The sequence below is a fragment of the Sapajus apella genome, unplaced genomic scaffold (assembly GCF_009761245.1).
Source record: "Sapajus apella isolate SASKATOON/1434 unplaced genomic scaffold, GSC_monkey_1.0 scaffold22, whole genome shotgun sequence".
In the NCBI taxonomy this organism is placed as follows: domain Eukaryota; kingdom Metazoa; phylum Chordata; class Mammalia; order Primates; family Cebidae; genus Sapajus; species Sapajus apella.
In genome coordinates, this window is record NW_022436962.1 from 513,783 (window position 1) to 529,241 (window position 15,459).

At 35.0% G+C, this 15,459-nt stretch overlaps 1 protein-coding gene across 2 annotated transcripts in view; it reads right to left on the bottom strand.

Annotated features, from left to right (window-relative positions):
- ASPM (assembly factor for spindle microtubules) overlaps positions 1 to 15,459 on the bottom strand; it is a 62,468-nt gene that overhangs the window by 30,446 nt on the left and 16,563 nt on the right. Inside the window, exons 11-17 of one of the 2 annotated variants that reach the window (XM_032288614.1) lie at positions 14,450 to 14,595; positions 14,275 to 14,360; positions 13,539 to 13,760; positions 11,861 to 12,068; positions 11,623 to 11,765; positions 11,382 to 11,510; positions 7,247 to 7,441 (exon numbers count right to left, since the gene is read on the bottom strand). In XM_032288614.1, coding sequence (XP_032144505.1) covers positions 7,247 to 7,441; positions 11,382 to 11,510; positions 11,623 to 11,765; positions 11,861 to 12,068; positions 13,539 to 13,760; positions 14,275 to 14,360; positions 14,450 to 14,595 — 1,129 coding nt within the window. The remainder of the gene's footprint in view (positions 1 to 7,246; positions 7,442 to 11,381; positions 11,511 to 11,622; positions 11,766 to 11,860; positions 12,069 to 13,538; positions 13,761 to 14,274; positions 14,361 to 14,449; positions 14,596 to 15,459) is intronic. The other variant, XM_032288615.1, reaches the window with a different exon arrangement.

The following is a 15,459-nucleotide window of genomic DNA, read 5'->3' on the forward strand; positions in this document are numbered from 1 at the left end:
TGGCTATATATCCAAAGGATTATAAAACAAAGACATGCACATGTATGTTTATTGTAGCACTGTTTATAATTGCAAAGACCTGGAATCCACCCAAATGCCCATCAATGACAGACTGGATTTAAGAAATGTGGTACATATACACCATGAAACACTATGCAGACATAAAAAAGAATGAGTTCATGTCCTTTGCAGGGACATGGATGAAGCTGTAAGCCATCATTCTCAGCAAACTGACACAAGAACAGAAAACCAAACACTGCATGTTCTCACTTGTAAGTGGGTGTTAAACAACGAGAACATATGGACACAGGGAAGGGAACATCACACACTGGGGCCTATCAGGGGGTAGAGTGGCTAGGTGAGGGATAGCAGAGGGCGGGGGGATTGGGGAGGGATAAGATTAGGAGAAATACCTAATGTAGATGACGGCGGATGGATGCAGCAAACCACCATGCATGTGTATATCTATGTAACAAATCTGTACATTGTGTACATGTACCCCAGACTTAAAGTATAATAAATAAATAAATAAATGACAAATGGAACCTAATTAAACTAAAGGGCGTCTGCACAGGAAAATAAATGATCAACAGAATAAACAGACAACCTACAGAATGGGAGAAAATATTTGCAAACAATGCATCTAACCAAGGTTTAATATCCAGCGTCTATTAGGAACTTAAACAATTCAAAAAAGAAAAAGCCCCATTAAAAATGGGCAAAGGACATGGACACTTTTCAAAAGAAGAAGACACATATATGGCCAACAAATCTATGAAAAAATATTCATCATCAGTAAACATCAGAAAAATGCAAATCAGATACCCTCTCACCCCAGTCAGAATGGGTATTATTCGAAAGTCAAAAAACAGATGCTGGCAAGGTTACAGAGAAAAGAGAACACTTATACGATGCTGGTGGAAATGTAAATTAGTTCAGTCACTGTGAAAATCAATTTAGAGATTTCTCAAAGAACTTAAAACAGAACTTCCATTTGATCCAGCAATCCCACTACTGGGTATATCCCCAAAGGAAAAGAAATCATTCCACCAAAAAGACACATGGATTCATATGTTCATTACAGAACTATTCGTAATAGCAATGACATGGAATCAACCAAGACATCCATCAACAGTGGACTAGATAAAGAAAATGTGGCACATACACACCATGGAGACATACATACAGCCAACAATCACATGAAAAAAGGTCAACATAATTGATCATTAGAAATGCAAATCAAAACCACAATGTGACACCATCTCACATGAGTCATAATGGCTACTATGAAAAAGTCAAAAGATGAGATGCTGGTGAGGTTGTAGAAAAAAAGGAGTGCTTATACACTGTTGTTGGGAGTCTAAATTAATTCAACCATTTTGGAAGACAGTGTGGTGATTCCTCAAAGACCTAAAATCAGAAATACCATTCAACCCAGCAATCCCATTAATGAGTATTTGCCCAAAGGAATATAAATTGTTCTGTCATAAAGAAGCAAGCATGATGTTCACTGCAGCAATATTCACAAAAGCAATGACATAGAATAAACCTAAATGTCCACCAATGACAGACAAGATAAAGAAAATGTGGCATATACACACCATGGAATATTATGGAGCCGTAAAAAAAGAATGAGTTCATGACCTCTGCAGGGACATGGATGGAGCTGGAGGCCATTATCCTTAGCAAACTAACACAGGAACAGAAAACCAAATACTGTACATTTTTCTTACTTATAAGTGGGAGCTAAATGATGAGAACACATGGACACATAGAAGGAAACAACACACACTGGGGCCTACTGGAGGGTGGTTTTCTGTTCCTCTACTGGTTTGCTAAGGGCAATGGCCTCCAGCTCCATCCATGTGGGTGGTAGGAGGGAGAGGATCACGAAGAATAATTAATGGATACTTGGCTAATACTTGGCTTAATACTTGGCTAACAAAATAATCTGTACGACAAACCCCATGACACAAGTCTACCTATATAACTGTGAAAGGAAAATAAACTGGTCCCCCCCAAAACCAGTAAGCTAAAAGAAAAACTCTAGCTGGAAACTGCTTAGGGCAAACCTGCCTCCCATTCTATTCAGTTATCCCTGTGCTCACGGAGGTAAATGCGTATCTGATGCCTCCTTTGGAAAGGCTAATCAGAAATTCAAAACAATGCAACTGTTTGTCTCTCACCTATCTGTGACCTGGAAGCCACCTCCCACTTTGGGTCTTCCTGCCTTTGCTTCAATTTGTCCTGACTTTCCAGACTGAACCCATGTACTTCTTACATATATTGATTGATGTCTCACGTCTCCCTAAAATGTATAAAATCAAGCTGTGCCCGGACCACCTTGGGCACATGTCAGGACTTCCTGATGCAGTGTCATAAGTCCACATCCTCAACTTTGGCAAAATAAACTTTCTAAATTAATTGAGACCTGTCTCAAATTTTGGAGGTTCACATAACAAACCTCCACATGTACCCAAACCTAAAAGTAAAGTTTTCAAAAAAGGAAATTTAAGCATGATGGAATACTACGCGGCCATTAAAAAAGAAATTATGTCATTTGCAGTAATGTGCATGCAGCTGGAGGCTGTTATCCTAAGTGAAATAACAGAAAGAGAAAAAGAAATATCACATATTCTCACTTATGACTGGGAGCTAAACAGTGAATACATATGAACACAAAGATGGGAACAATAGACACTGGGACTGCTTGAAGGGGGAGAGTCAGAGGAAAGTGTGGGATCGAAGACTATCTATCAAGTACTCTGCTCACTCCCTGGGTGACAGTATCATTTGCACACTAAGGCTCAGTGACATGCAATTTACTCATGTAACATATCTGTTCACATACCCCTGGAATTTAAAAGTAGAAGAAAAAAGAGAATATATCATGTATACTGAAGGTAGCATAGCAACAGGGCAAGGATGGTCATTTCAGTAAAACATGCTGAAACAACCGGATATCCATATATACTTTTTAAATGTCCTCAGAAAACAAATCATCTAAAAAATAAATTTTAAGTGAGATCAAAATGAGAAAGACAAAACATTAATGCTTGCAGAGTATAACACAGGAGTACATCTACAAGGCTTTAAGATAAAGAAACACTCCTTAAATGATACACAAAAAAATACTAACCATAAAATAAAGAAATTTCATTAGTAAGATTTAAAACAGTAAGGTATAGCCTGGGAGAAGATATAACACACATATCAAATAGAGGCCTAATAACAATCATAATATAAAGTTCTTTTATAAACACACATGAAGGCAAACAAAAACAGTTTTAAAAGATGCTCAAAATAATACTTCACAAAAGATTTCCAAAATGGAAAAGTTGTTCAACATCATTAATAAAGAAAATTCAAATTAAACTACTCTAAATACTACTACACAATCACCAGAATGGCTAAAATGAAAAAGACAATTTCCAAATGTTAAGGTAGACATGAAGTTATATGAATGGTCATAAACAACTGGTGGGTTTTAAATCCTTACAAGTACTTTAAAAAACTCTGGGGCAGTGTATATGAAAGTTGAAATGTATACAGGCATACCTTGAAGATATTGCAGGTTCATTTCCACACCACCACAATAAAGCAAATATTATAAAAAAGTGAGTGAGTCACACAAATTTTTTAGTTTCCCAATGCATACAGAAGTCATCTTTACACTATACTATAGTCTATTAAGTGTACAAAAGCATTATGTGTAAAAAACTGCAATGTACATACCTAAATTTAAAACTACTAAACTGCTAAAAATGCTAAGAACCATGTGAGCCTTCGGCAAATTGGAATCTTTTTGGTAGTAAAGGGCCTTACCTCAGTGTTGATGGCTGCTGACTAATCAGAATGATGGTTATTGAAGGTAGCTTTGGCAATTTTTTAAGAATAAGACAATAAAGTTTGCTGCATTGACTGACTCCTTATTCAGAAAATTTTGAATTTTGCTTCATAGCATGAAATGCCACTGACTAGCATTTTACTCATAGTAGGGATTCTTTTAAAATTGGGGTCAATCCTCTCAAATTCTATTGCTGCTTTATCAACTAAATTTATATACTGTTATAAATTTTACAAAATGTACACACACACACACATTTAACAGTCGGGGTCTCACTGTGTCACCCAGGCTGGAGTACAGTGGTGAAATTATGGCTCACTGCTGCCTTGAACTCCCAGGGTCCTCCCACCTCAACCTTCTGAGTAGCTGGGACTATAGGCGTGTGCCACCACACTTAGCTAATTATTTTATTTTATTTACTTTTTTTATTTTTAGATGGAGTGTTGCTCTGTCGCCCAGGCTGTAGTGCAATGATGTGATCTCAGCTCACTGTAATCTCCGCCTCCTGGATTCAAGCGATTCTCCTACCTCAGCCTCCCGAGAAGTTGAAATTACAGGAATGTGCCCCCACACCTCGCTAATTTCTGTACTTTTAGTAGAGATGGGGTTTCTCCATGTTGGCCAGGCTGGTCTTGAACTCCTGACCTCACATGATATGCTTGCCTTGGCCTCCAAGAGTGCTTGGGATTACAGGCGTGAACCATCATGCCTAGCTTATGTTGATTTTTAAGTGGAGTCTCGCTTTATTGCCCAGGCTATTTTCAAACTCCTAGCCTCAAGCCATTCCCCCTACCTCAGCCTCACAAGTTGATGAGATTATAGGAATGAGCTACCATACCAAGTATGGCTACCAGGAATAGATCTCATTTCAAGAAACCACTTTCTTTGCTCCTCTGTAAGAAGCAACTCCTCAGCTGTTCAAATTGCTGCAATTCAGTCACATCTTCAGGTACCACTTTGAATTCTAGTTCTCTAGCTATTTCTACTAAATCTGCAGTTACTTACTCCAGTGAAATCTTTAACCCATCAAAGTTATCCATAAAAATTGGTTGGAATCAACTTGTTCCAAACTCCTGTTAATGATGATATTTTGACCTCCTCCTATGAATCATTAAACTTTTTGATGTCACCTAAAATGATGAATCCTTTCCAGAAGGTTTTCAATTTACTTTATCCAGATCCATCAAAGGAATCACCATATATTGCAGCCATAGCCTTACAAAAATGTATTTTTTAAATAGTAAGACTTAAAAGTCAAATTAATTTTTATCCATGGACTGCAGAATGGATGTTGTGTTAGCAGGCATGAAAACAACAGTCCTCTCCTTGTCCATGTCCCTGTCCATGACCAGGTGCACTGTCAATGAACAGTAATATTTTAATAGGAATCTTCTTTTCTGAGTAGTAGGCCTCAACAATGGACTTAGAATATTCAGTAAACCTTGCTATAAACAAATGTGTTGTCATCCAGGCTTTGTTGTTCCATTTACAGTATACAGTCAGAGTATAGTTAGCCTAATTCTTAAGGGTCCTAGGATTTTTCAGAAGGATAAACAACCATTGGCTTCAACTTCAAGTCATCAGTTGCATTAACCCCTAACAAGAGAGTAAACCACTCCTTTGAGTCTTTGAAGCTAGAAATTCATTTCTCCTTCCTAGATGGCATCTTTTTTAATAGAAGTTTATTTTGTCTAGACCGAAAATCTTTAGTGTAGCCACTTTTATTAATGATCTTAGCTAGATCTTCTGGATAACTTGCTGCAGCTTCTATATTTGCACTTGCTGCTTAACTTGCACTTTTATGTTATGAGGACAGCTTATTTTCTTAAACCTCAGGAACCATTCTCTGCTAGCTTCAAAATTTTTGTAGCTTCCTTACTTCGGTCAGCCTTTGTAGAAATGAATAGAGTTAGGGCCTTCTCTGGATTAGGCTTTGGCTTATGGGAATGTTGTGGCTGGTTTCATCTTCTATCTAGACCACTCAAACTTTCTATCAATGATCATTAACCTCATACCTCATGTTACCATAATAGATGTAGTATTAATGAAAAAGTTTGAAATATTGTGAGAATTACCAAAATATGACAAAAACACAAAGTGAGCATATCCTGTTGGAAAACGTGTTGATAGACTTGCTTAACACAGGATTGCCACAAACCTTCAATTCGTAAAACACTCAACAGCTGCAAAGCACAATAATACAAAGAGCAATAAAACGAGGTATGCCTGTATAGAACTGTATTCCTAGTACAATTGAACAGATGGATACATTTCAAACCAAAAGATATGTTCATAAAGCCTTTAATCATAAGAGCTCAAAACTGGAAAGCCAAATGTTCATCAGCAATAGAACAGATCAAACATAGTGCAGAATGCTAAATAAAAAAAATTAAACTACACCTATACTCAACAACACTGATAAATCTCAAAAATGTATGTAATGATGTCATATGAAAGAATTTATGTGGTTTGAACCCATCTATAACAATTCAAAAAGTAAGCAAAACTAAATTATAGTGTTTAAAGAAAACACAGGAAAATGGCATGATTAGCATAATGGTAAATGAGCTGGAATGGGAGAGTTAATTGAAAAATGCCTTTTGCTACACTGGCAATTTCTTGGCCTAGGTGGTTTTACATTGGTATTCATTTTGGGAAAAATCATTAGGCCCTATATTTTTATTTTGGACAATTTTCTACGTGTAGCATTTTACATTTTTAAAAAGGTTCAAAAGGACAATTATTTAAGTCAGAGAACCTCTCATTTATCAATAATGATAGCCAGATAAAAAACTTTCAAATTTATAAAATAGATACATTTATGGAGTGAAGCTTCAATGGTATTTACAAATAGTAAATTTAAATAATTCACCTAATGTTATTAAAATATCATTTAATGTGAAAAACTAACTTACATAGATATAAAATATCTATTATCTAAAGTCTATATGACATATTTTTTCCTAAAAAAAAAATAAGTATTCTACAGACTAAGTATAAGCACTTTACATGCCAACCAAGTGGATTAGAGAGAAAAATGAGTACAGTTGTCCATTTTCCAGGACTCATGGCAGAGATAAAAAGAGAACCTGGTTGGTTATGTGGATATACAAAGCAGAATGGTTGAGTATGCCAGCACGTTCCATAGAGTAGAAGATGCAACAAAGAAGACAGCAAGAGGTATAGAATTAGAATGTTTGCTTTTTCAGAGCAAATGCATTTCAGTTATGTTTCAGCCTTCTGCAGAACACCATAAGAGTTTTTCAGGCACTAAATATTCATTAAATTAAGTATTAAAGATTACTAAAATATAATCATTGAAAACTTTATCACATTTTGCCTTCTTAAAAAAAGTCATTAAAATTTTTTAAATTAAAAAATTAGTCCAGGATACTATACCTGAATAAGTGATGCTGCTTTATTTTGAACTCTTTCCAGCTTTTCTTTTTTTAACATTAATAATTTTTTCTGTGCTAAGACTCTCCGCCAATATTTCTGAATGATAAGTGCTGCATTAAGTTTTTTTCTCAATCTTTGTTTTCTTAGGAAATTGATTACAGCTGATTGAATAATTCTTGCAGCTTTATCTCTCTCCTAAAAAAAAAAAAAAGTCAGCAAATGTAAATTAAACACTCAGTTAAAACCTTAAATTATTCTTTGTAAGATAATTATGTGTCAAACATCAATCAAATTCATCCTGGAAATAAAACACCCCCACACTTACTGTGTTCATCTTTGGAGTACTGATAATTCTAGACATGTCGGAAGGGCTAATAGGTTGGCTTGGAGATATATTTGCATGATGAAATAAAGATTCCTAAGAAATAGTCTAAGATAAAGACCATACAGGTTTGATCTATCACAGATTCTCAGGAATCAAAATAAAGGCCATTTGAAGTGTAATGTGGTATGTTTCCCAGATTTGGGTCCACTGAATTCATGACTGACTTTTAGTAAAGGGGTGGATTGTATGAAAAAAAAAAAAATGTTAGAGAATTCTAACAATTTGAACAAAGCAAAACACTAAAGGGGAGAAACAAAATACCTCCTCCTTTAGCACAGAATACATTATGGCCTTAGGCCATAGAGGTTCAAGGGAAAGAGTATAGTTTGGGTTATGAGGAGTGGTATCTGAGATGCCCAACACTCATGGTCAAAGAGGAACCAGCTCCCCAGTTACATTAGAGGGCAGTACCTCCCACATCTCTATTTGTTACTTCTGATAATAAATTGTTATAAATAATAACATATTCTATGTCCAGCACCATTCTGAACACTTCATGAATAACCCATTTAAATCTCACAACAACCAACATAAGAAGCAAATGGACAAATGCTACTCTTATGATCAGTAGAAAACTAAGGCAATGAGTGAAGTAGCTTGTTAGTTTATTGGGAATACAGCCAGGATTTGAACCAGTAAGTTTGGCTTTAAAGTTACTTTGCTATACTGTCCAACACTAGATTTATCACTTTACTTCACTGGAATTGGAGACTAGAAATGAATTATTTCCTCTGGTGGAAAGGAACAACTTAGGGCAGGCATGTCTGGCAATTTTTTGTGTTGCTGAGACAGTCCACCATGCAAGGGTAGGCTCTACACAGAGATTAGCTATAATTCCAATTATTAATTAATGACAATCAGTGGATGTTATCTGTGCATGAAAATTGTACAATACGAGAACACAATCAAACTGTTATTAATAACAGTTATGGAAATAATCAAACTTATTCTTACATACAAAAAAGGTGACCAACAGATTGAAACACAAATAGTAGACAATGGTAAGGGCTATATATTGGATCATTCCTATAGGGAGAAAGAGTAAATGATTCTAAAATTGGGCTGGGGTATCACATATATAACAAGCTGATTAAGTCATCTAACACCATTGTAAATGCCCCTGTGAAACCTATGGCCTTTAGGCTGTAGAGGCTCAAGTTAAAAGCACACCTCTATTAGAATAAATAAATAAATAAAAACTTCAAATGTTGCACTTCAGAAGTATATCACATTTGAGTCAAAAGCTGCAAGGGTCAGGGCATTCATGGACAAAACAGGCTCAAGTAAATTGTAACTTAACTCGGTTTTTACATCATCTTTATAGTACTAAAATACAAATTTATATGTCATTAGAGAAGTTAAAGATGAAAAACAAAGAAATTAGAAGAGGCAAATATATTACCAAATTTAGCAACTATTTGAAAATTTACATATACTGATGATAAAGGTTTCCATGCCTGTGGTCACTAAACCTTTTTAATCATACTGTTGTTGAGTCAGTTAGGTGCCAGCTTATTTCTTTTATCTTGCCTCATATATATAGGGCCAAATTCTAGGACTTCTTTTGCTTTGAAGTTTATGGCTATTGGTTGACAGGAAAAAGAGAGAGCTGTAATGTACCAGGGGATGCTTAAATAGTTCATCAGGTAATTTTAGCTACCTGCCAAAGTTTCTGTGTCAGTTTCAGCCACTCCATTATTAACAGATTTATGTAAAGTATAATAACATAAAAGCAAAATACAAAACCTGAAAAATAGCTATCTCAAGTTAATGTTTATATGTTTAGTAGCTTGTAATAACACAGGGAGCCTGCTGCTTAGTGTTCTAAATAGAAAATGGAAAGATATAATTGGATGTGAGGTAACTGTATAAAAGAGGGCGTATGGTCACCAAGAGAAAGGAGAGAAGTAGTGGTCTGACTGGGTCCAAGAAGTTTAACCATAAGTCTAGAAATTTCTCTTAATTTAGTCCTTCAAAAAATGAAAACTTCTACTACTTGCATTAAAGAAATCAAGAAAAGGAATGTCACCAGCAAAAAGCTAAGAAAATTCTACAGTTAATGTCTGATTAAGGCCAGGTGCAGTGGCCATGCATATAATCGCAGCATGGTGGGAGACAAAGTCAGGCAGATCACTTGAGGCCAGAAGTTCAAGACCAGCTTAAGCAATGCAGTGAAACCCTGTCTCAAAAAAAAACAAAAACAAAAACAAAAACAAAACAACAAAAAAAAAGTAGCTGGGTGTGGTGGCATGCACCTATAATCCCAGTTCCTCAGGAGGCTGAGGCACAAGAATTACGTGAACCCAGGAGGCAAAATTTGAAGTGAGCTGAGATGGTGCTATTGCGCTCCTGCCTGGGTAACAGAGTGAGACCTTGTCTCCAAAAGAAAAAAAAATCTAATTAATCGAAGGCTATCTTGAGCAGAAAATAAAAGCAGAATGCATATGTATCTATCTCTTGTAATTCTAAAACTCTCATTTGATGCAATATACAAAGGGTGAATCAAATAAGCTTGAGGACTGGCCAGGAGAGGCCCTTTCCTGAAATCTTTCCTAAAACAATTCCACTAGAACTGTTGGAAGCTCCTAGGGGAATTGTTTTAGGAAAGTTTTCAGGAAGTTATTCTCCAAGTGATATGTAGGCAGGGAGGCAGATCCTGAGTTGAGGGGCATTATAGGGCACAGAGCATATGGAGTAGCAGAAAAGACCATTTGTGAGTGTTAAGATACTGCCTGTTTCCCAAACATTACAATGAAGACTCTGAGTAGGGCAAAAGCAAATTATTTCAATTACTCTTAATTCCAAGTCTGATGTGGCATGAAAAAACATATATTCTGTTTAAAAGTTGCCAAAATTTAGCTGTTTTACACAGCTACCAAGAATTGTATCACAGATGCATATTTCATACTTGAGAAGGAATATAGGATGGAACATATTTATGATAAATTTTATTAGGCACAGCTGCTTTTTTTTTTTTAAGTTTTCCAAAAAATAAATATAGTGCTAATTAGTAGATGGAATAGGGAGACAAAACGATTGAAATATTTGTTCAACTTGATCAAGGAGAGCATTTCTTAGATTATTAAAAGTAACAATTTTCGCAGAACTTAAGAAAACTTTTTTCACATTAAGAAAATTTTTGCACTATCGGGGTCACAAAGGGAAACAATAAATGACAACTCTATTCTTATGCCCAGATCTTAGCATTTTGAAAAATTAATAGTAGAAACCAAAATACCACTTTCAAAACTAATAAAGGATAAACTGGAAGACAGCTTCATGGCAAACAAAATAAGCTTACTAATTAAATCACAAAATCAGCCACTTGATGCCCAGGCCCAGGCAGCACTACTTGAGGTCAAGCCTCACAGAGTACAGAATAAAAAATTAATGGAAAGCTCCTGCTCTCTAGAGGCAGGTTAGATTCCAGTAAGAGGGAAGGAAGGGCTGAGTCAAGCATCCCTACGTATTCCTCACAAATTTAAAAAGCAGATTAAGTTATTCGTCTTCCCCCGGAACAGACTAAGTGAAGAGGTGGACAGAGACTGAAAGACATATCAGATGAAAAGAATATTAGCAATTAGGCAGAAATACTCATACTTCCCCAACCCAAAATATATATACACAATTATTAAATATATCTTAATGACGTCATACATCAGTAAAATGTAAAATCATGTCAAAAAATCAACCAACTGATATCTTATAAAGTATAATTCACACTATATTGGTTTCATATTCTAGGAGTACCTGATGGCGTTTGAGATCTGTTTTTAGTTTATATTTTCTCCACGTTGTTTGTATGAGTCGAGCAGCTCTTATTTCTTTACGAAGATCCAAAAGCCTTGCACAAAGAAATGACAAATAGGTAATAACCACCTAAAATTAAAACCACAAAAGATAAAAACAGAATGTCAACAGAGAATTCAGTACTATCATCTTCTGAGATTTATTATTGAATTATTAATTAAGAAACTCTTCTTTTACTTACCTTTTCATCTGGAATTGTATTTGACATATCTGAATGATTAATCATAGCAGGTATTCCACCAAGGTCTGTAACTGCAGACCTAACCAAATGAAAATTTTTCTTTTCATTTTCTAGGAGCTCTTTGTATAGTTCTGAAGTATTTTCTATTACGCAGGAGGAAAAGAGAAATTAGATATTTGTAGCCCAAAATCAGACACGGCAAAGAATCAGAAAAGTTAATTAACAAAAAGGGACTAACCCTGATCAAATGCTTTAAGAGACATATCCAGAGAACTTTCATCAGATTCAGATGATGAATTTAATACCACTGAACCAGTTTGCGTACATTCCACAGTTTGAGTAGTACGCTGACATATAGCGTCAAATGGCATATAGCAAGGATGGTAATGGTGGATCAGGTAACATAACACACGGCCATCTGAGAAAGACACCGTAAAATTCTCCACCTGATTGAAAATACCAGAAAAACAATTAACTGCATTTAGAAAGTAATATAGATACAATGGTTTGCAGAATACCTGTGAATGATAGAGGAAGAGACTGAAGTGACAAATCTACAAGGCAAGAAATGGCAAGTTTGACTGGTAACCTCTAACATTTAAGAGAAAGAAGTAAAACAGACTCTCCCCTAGAACCTTATGTGAGAGCATGGCACATCCAACACCTTGATTTCAGACTTCTAACCTCTGGAACTGTGACATAATAAATTTCTACTTTAAGCCATGTAGTTTGTAGTAAGTTGCTCTGGTAGTCTTAGGAAATTACAACAATCAGCAATGAGAGGGGAAATACAGAGATAGTGTCCTGTGAACCTCTAGTTATAACATGTTTAACAACCAATCCTCACATAACCTTGTTTTATGTGTGTTTCTGATTCAATAACATTAAACTCGTGGCCAACAGACCTATAATTCATGCCTGCATTAAAATTATTTAACGCATATATTTTCTGTATAAAGGCACATCACAGTCTTCTCCTAAGAACACTAGACAGGACTTAATTATTACACTTGAAGGCCATTTTAAACAAGGAAATCACCAATAACAAGCACAAAAGATGCAAAAAAGCACAATGCTAAACAGGTTCCAAAAAGGACACTTGTTTACAGTGCAAGAGCTGAAACAAAAAGACACAGCACCACCTTGTTTGACATCAACTGGAAATCAGTACCTAGGCATTCACACATGTCAATCAATGACCACAAAATGCTGTAACTACTATTTTTGGCATCAAAAAGAAATTTTAGCTAGCATGCAAGTTCCAAATGTGGAATGAATTAATACCGACGATCAACTTTGTCTCTCCAGTATTTAGTTAAAACATAAAAGATTATCCATATGTTTTAACATTTTTTCTACTAATAACTTCTTCAAAGTATAACCATATTGCAAAGTTTACCATATTTTGCTACACATACCCTGTATCACCTTCTGTTTTTTATTTGTTACCAGATAGTTTATCCATGTGTTTAGGGCAAATTTTTTTCACATATTTACATTAAGAAGTATACTTCATACAGAAATACAGTATCAACCTAACAAATGATTATAGAAAGATGCAAATTTTGTTTTTCTTCCTCTATCTAGTGGTAAGTTCTTGGTTGTCCCTTTCTGCATGTGGGCTTATTTGAATTGACCTACATAATGATACGATCCTTTTCTGTCCCAGTTCTACGCAAGCATCTTCGACTAAGACTTCCATCTAAGGCATATTTTTCTTAGTGATAAAATTATCATGTATCATACAATTAGTGACAGATTAGATGAAATATAGTATACAACACATTTTTTCATTTGAGGAAAAGTTTGCTTACACAGATGAACAAAGAAATTGAATAAAAGACTTTATGCATTGTTTAACTGATTTTTACCAAAATTTATTAAATATTGGGCTAAACAAAAACGAAGAAACATACCTTTTTATTATAGAAGGCACAAACGGCGTTTACCCAATCCATCAATAATTTTATGTTTTCACCATATTGTTCAAAGGAACCACTATCCCTTTTGCCTTTTTTCTTATTAGTAAGAGCATCAGAATGGCATGATAGTAGACATATTGTTTTCTTTATACTCTTTGTGTGTTTTAGAAAGGCTATTTCTTCCTTTAATTGATCTAAATTAAGAGAAATATTCACCTAAAACAAACACGAAAAAAGATAAATGCCTTTATATTTTCCACATATTATTTTTGACCCACAGAAACAAAAGTAATTATCATCTTTTTAGAGAAAGTGTGGAAGATTTTTTAAACCAGAAAGTTAAAAAATCAAAGAAAATAAAGTGCCTGAAATGGATATTTTAGTACAAAACACTTCTTTTTTTTCCAAAGGCAAATACCATCCACACTGAAGTGATAAAATGTTCAGTGGTTAAGAACATGAGATTTGGGGCCACATGGGATTTATCAATGATGTAAACTGTAGTTTCAGTTTCCTCATCTGAGAGGTAGACTTAACACCTACTTTGCAGGTGTGTGGTGAAGATTAGAATTAAATATATATATGTATAAAGCATATATCTCAGTTCCTGGGGCAAAATAAACATTATTAAATGATACTTATTGTTGTTATTTGTTATTAGATTCAAATTGTTTTTTAAATCAGTATTCAAAATTGATAAAAAGTGCAAGATGTACCAAATATATAATACCTGAAAAGCAAACGCTATTTTCCAAAGCAACCCGAGAGTTTTTTCTCTGTGCCTATCCACAATATCCTTAGACAGAATTGTATTTCCTATAAAGAAAAGGTTGTCCATTAGCATAATATATGCACATATCAATATTCAGTGAGGAGAATAAGTTTTAGCTCTACTCAGTTTTTACCATGCTCATCACTTAATTCAATTCCTCGTGATTTAAGAACTTGAAGAACAATGTCAACATTGTGCATCTTTTGAAGACGACTTATTGCCGGAATCCTGAGTTTCTTTGAGAGATCCCAGTTCTGTGTGAGAAGTTCCACGGTTCGCCTAGCAGTAATAAAATGTTCAGATGAAATTGTTATACAAAAACATATATGGAAAAAAAACCCTTCATTGAAATATAGTTATTTCCCACATAAATCCCAGCAGTTTAAGGGCTTTCTGATAAGCAAGACTTCAAAAAGTATCTCAAAACTCTGTTGCTCCATAGTTGGCAAGTAGAGTTCTTATTTTAAGTCTGGGATTGAATTGCGTGAACAGATGATAAGAAAATAAGACGTACGCACATAAATGCATACATGAACGAACAGGGCTCTACAGAGAAGAAAAAGAAGAAAGGAAAGATGTAGAGCAGAGAGGAAGCACATTTATTTATTGGGATGTACTATATTCTACATATCAAGCAAGGGGTTTATTTTCTTATTTTAGTTATCATGGTAAAGCCCACAGTTAGATATCGTTACATGAAGAAACTAAGGCCCATAGAACTTAAATGAATTGCCGATGGTCATAAAGCTGGTAATGGCAATACTAAGATGAGAAATACAATCCAGTTTTACTAGTTTCCACAGTAATTCCTTTATATATTTATGTAATATATATATACTATATATAAATAATATACATACATGTATACTTAATTACTATACAAATATTTGAGTATCTATCTAACAAAGACAGGTATACCAGAGTTCGAATTCAAACCCCTAATATTGTTTGACCACTAGTATTTTATTCACTAGACAATAGTTAATATTTCCCCAGAAAAAAGCAAGCCCCAACTGATTTCTGTCTGTAACAAAAAGCTGGCAGAGTTACTTACAGAACCACAGCTTCTAAAGGCTAGAAAGAGACAAGATAATTCTGGGCCAACCATCCAATCAGTTGTAGACCAACCCATCACCCATGGCA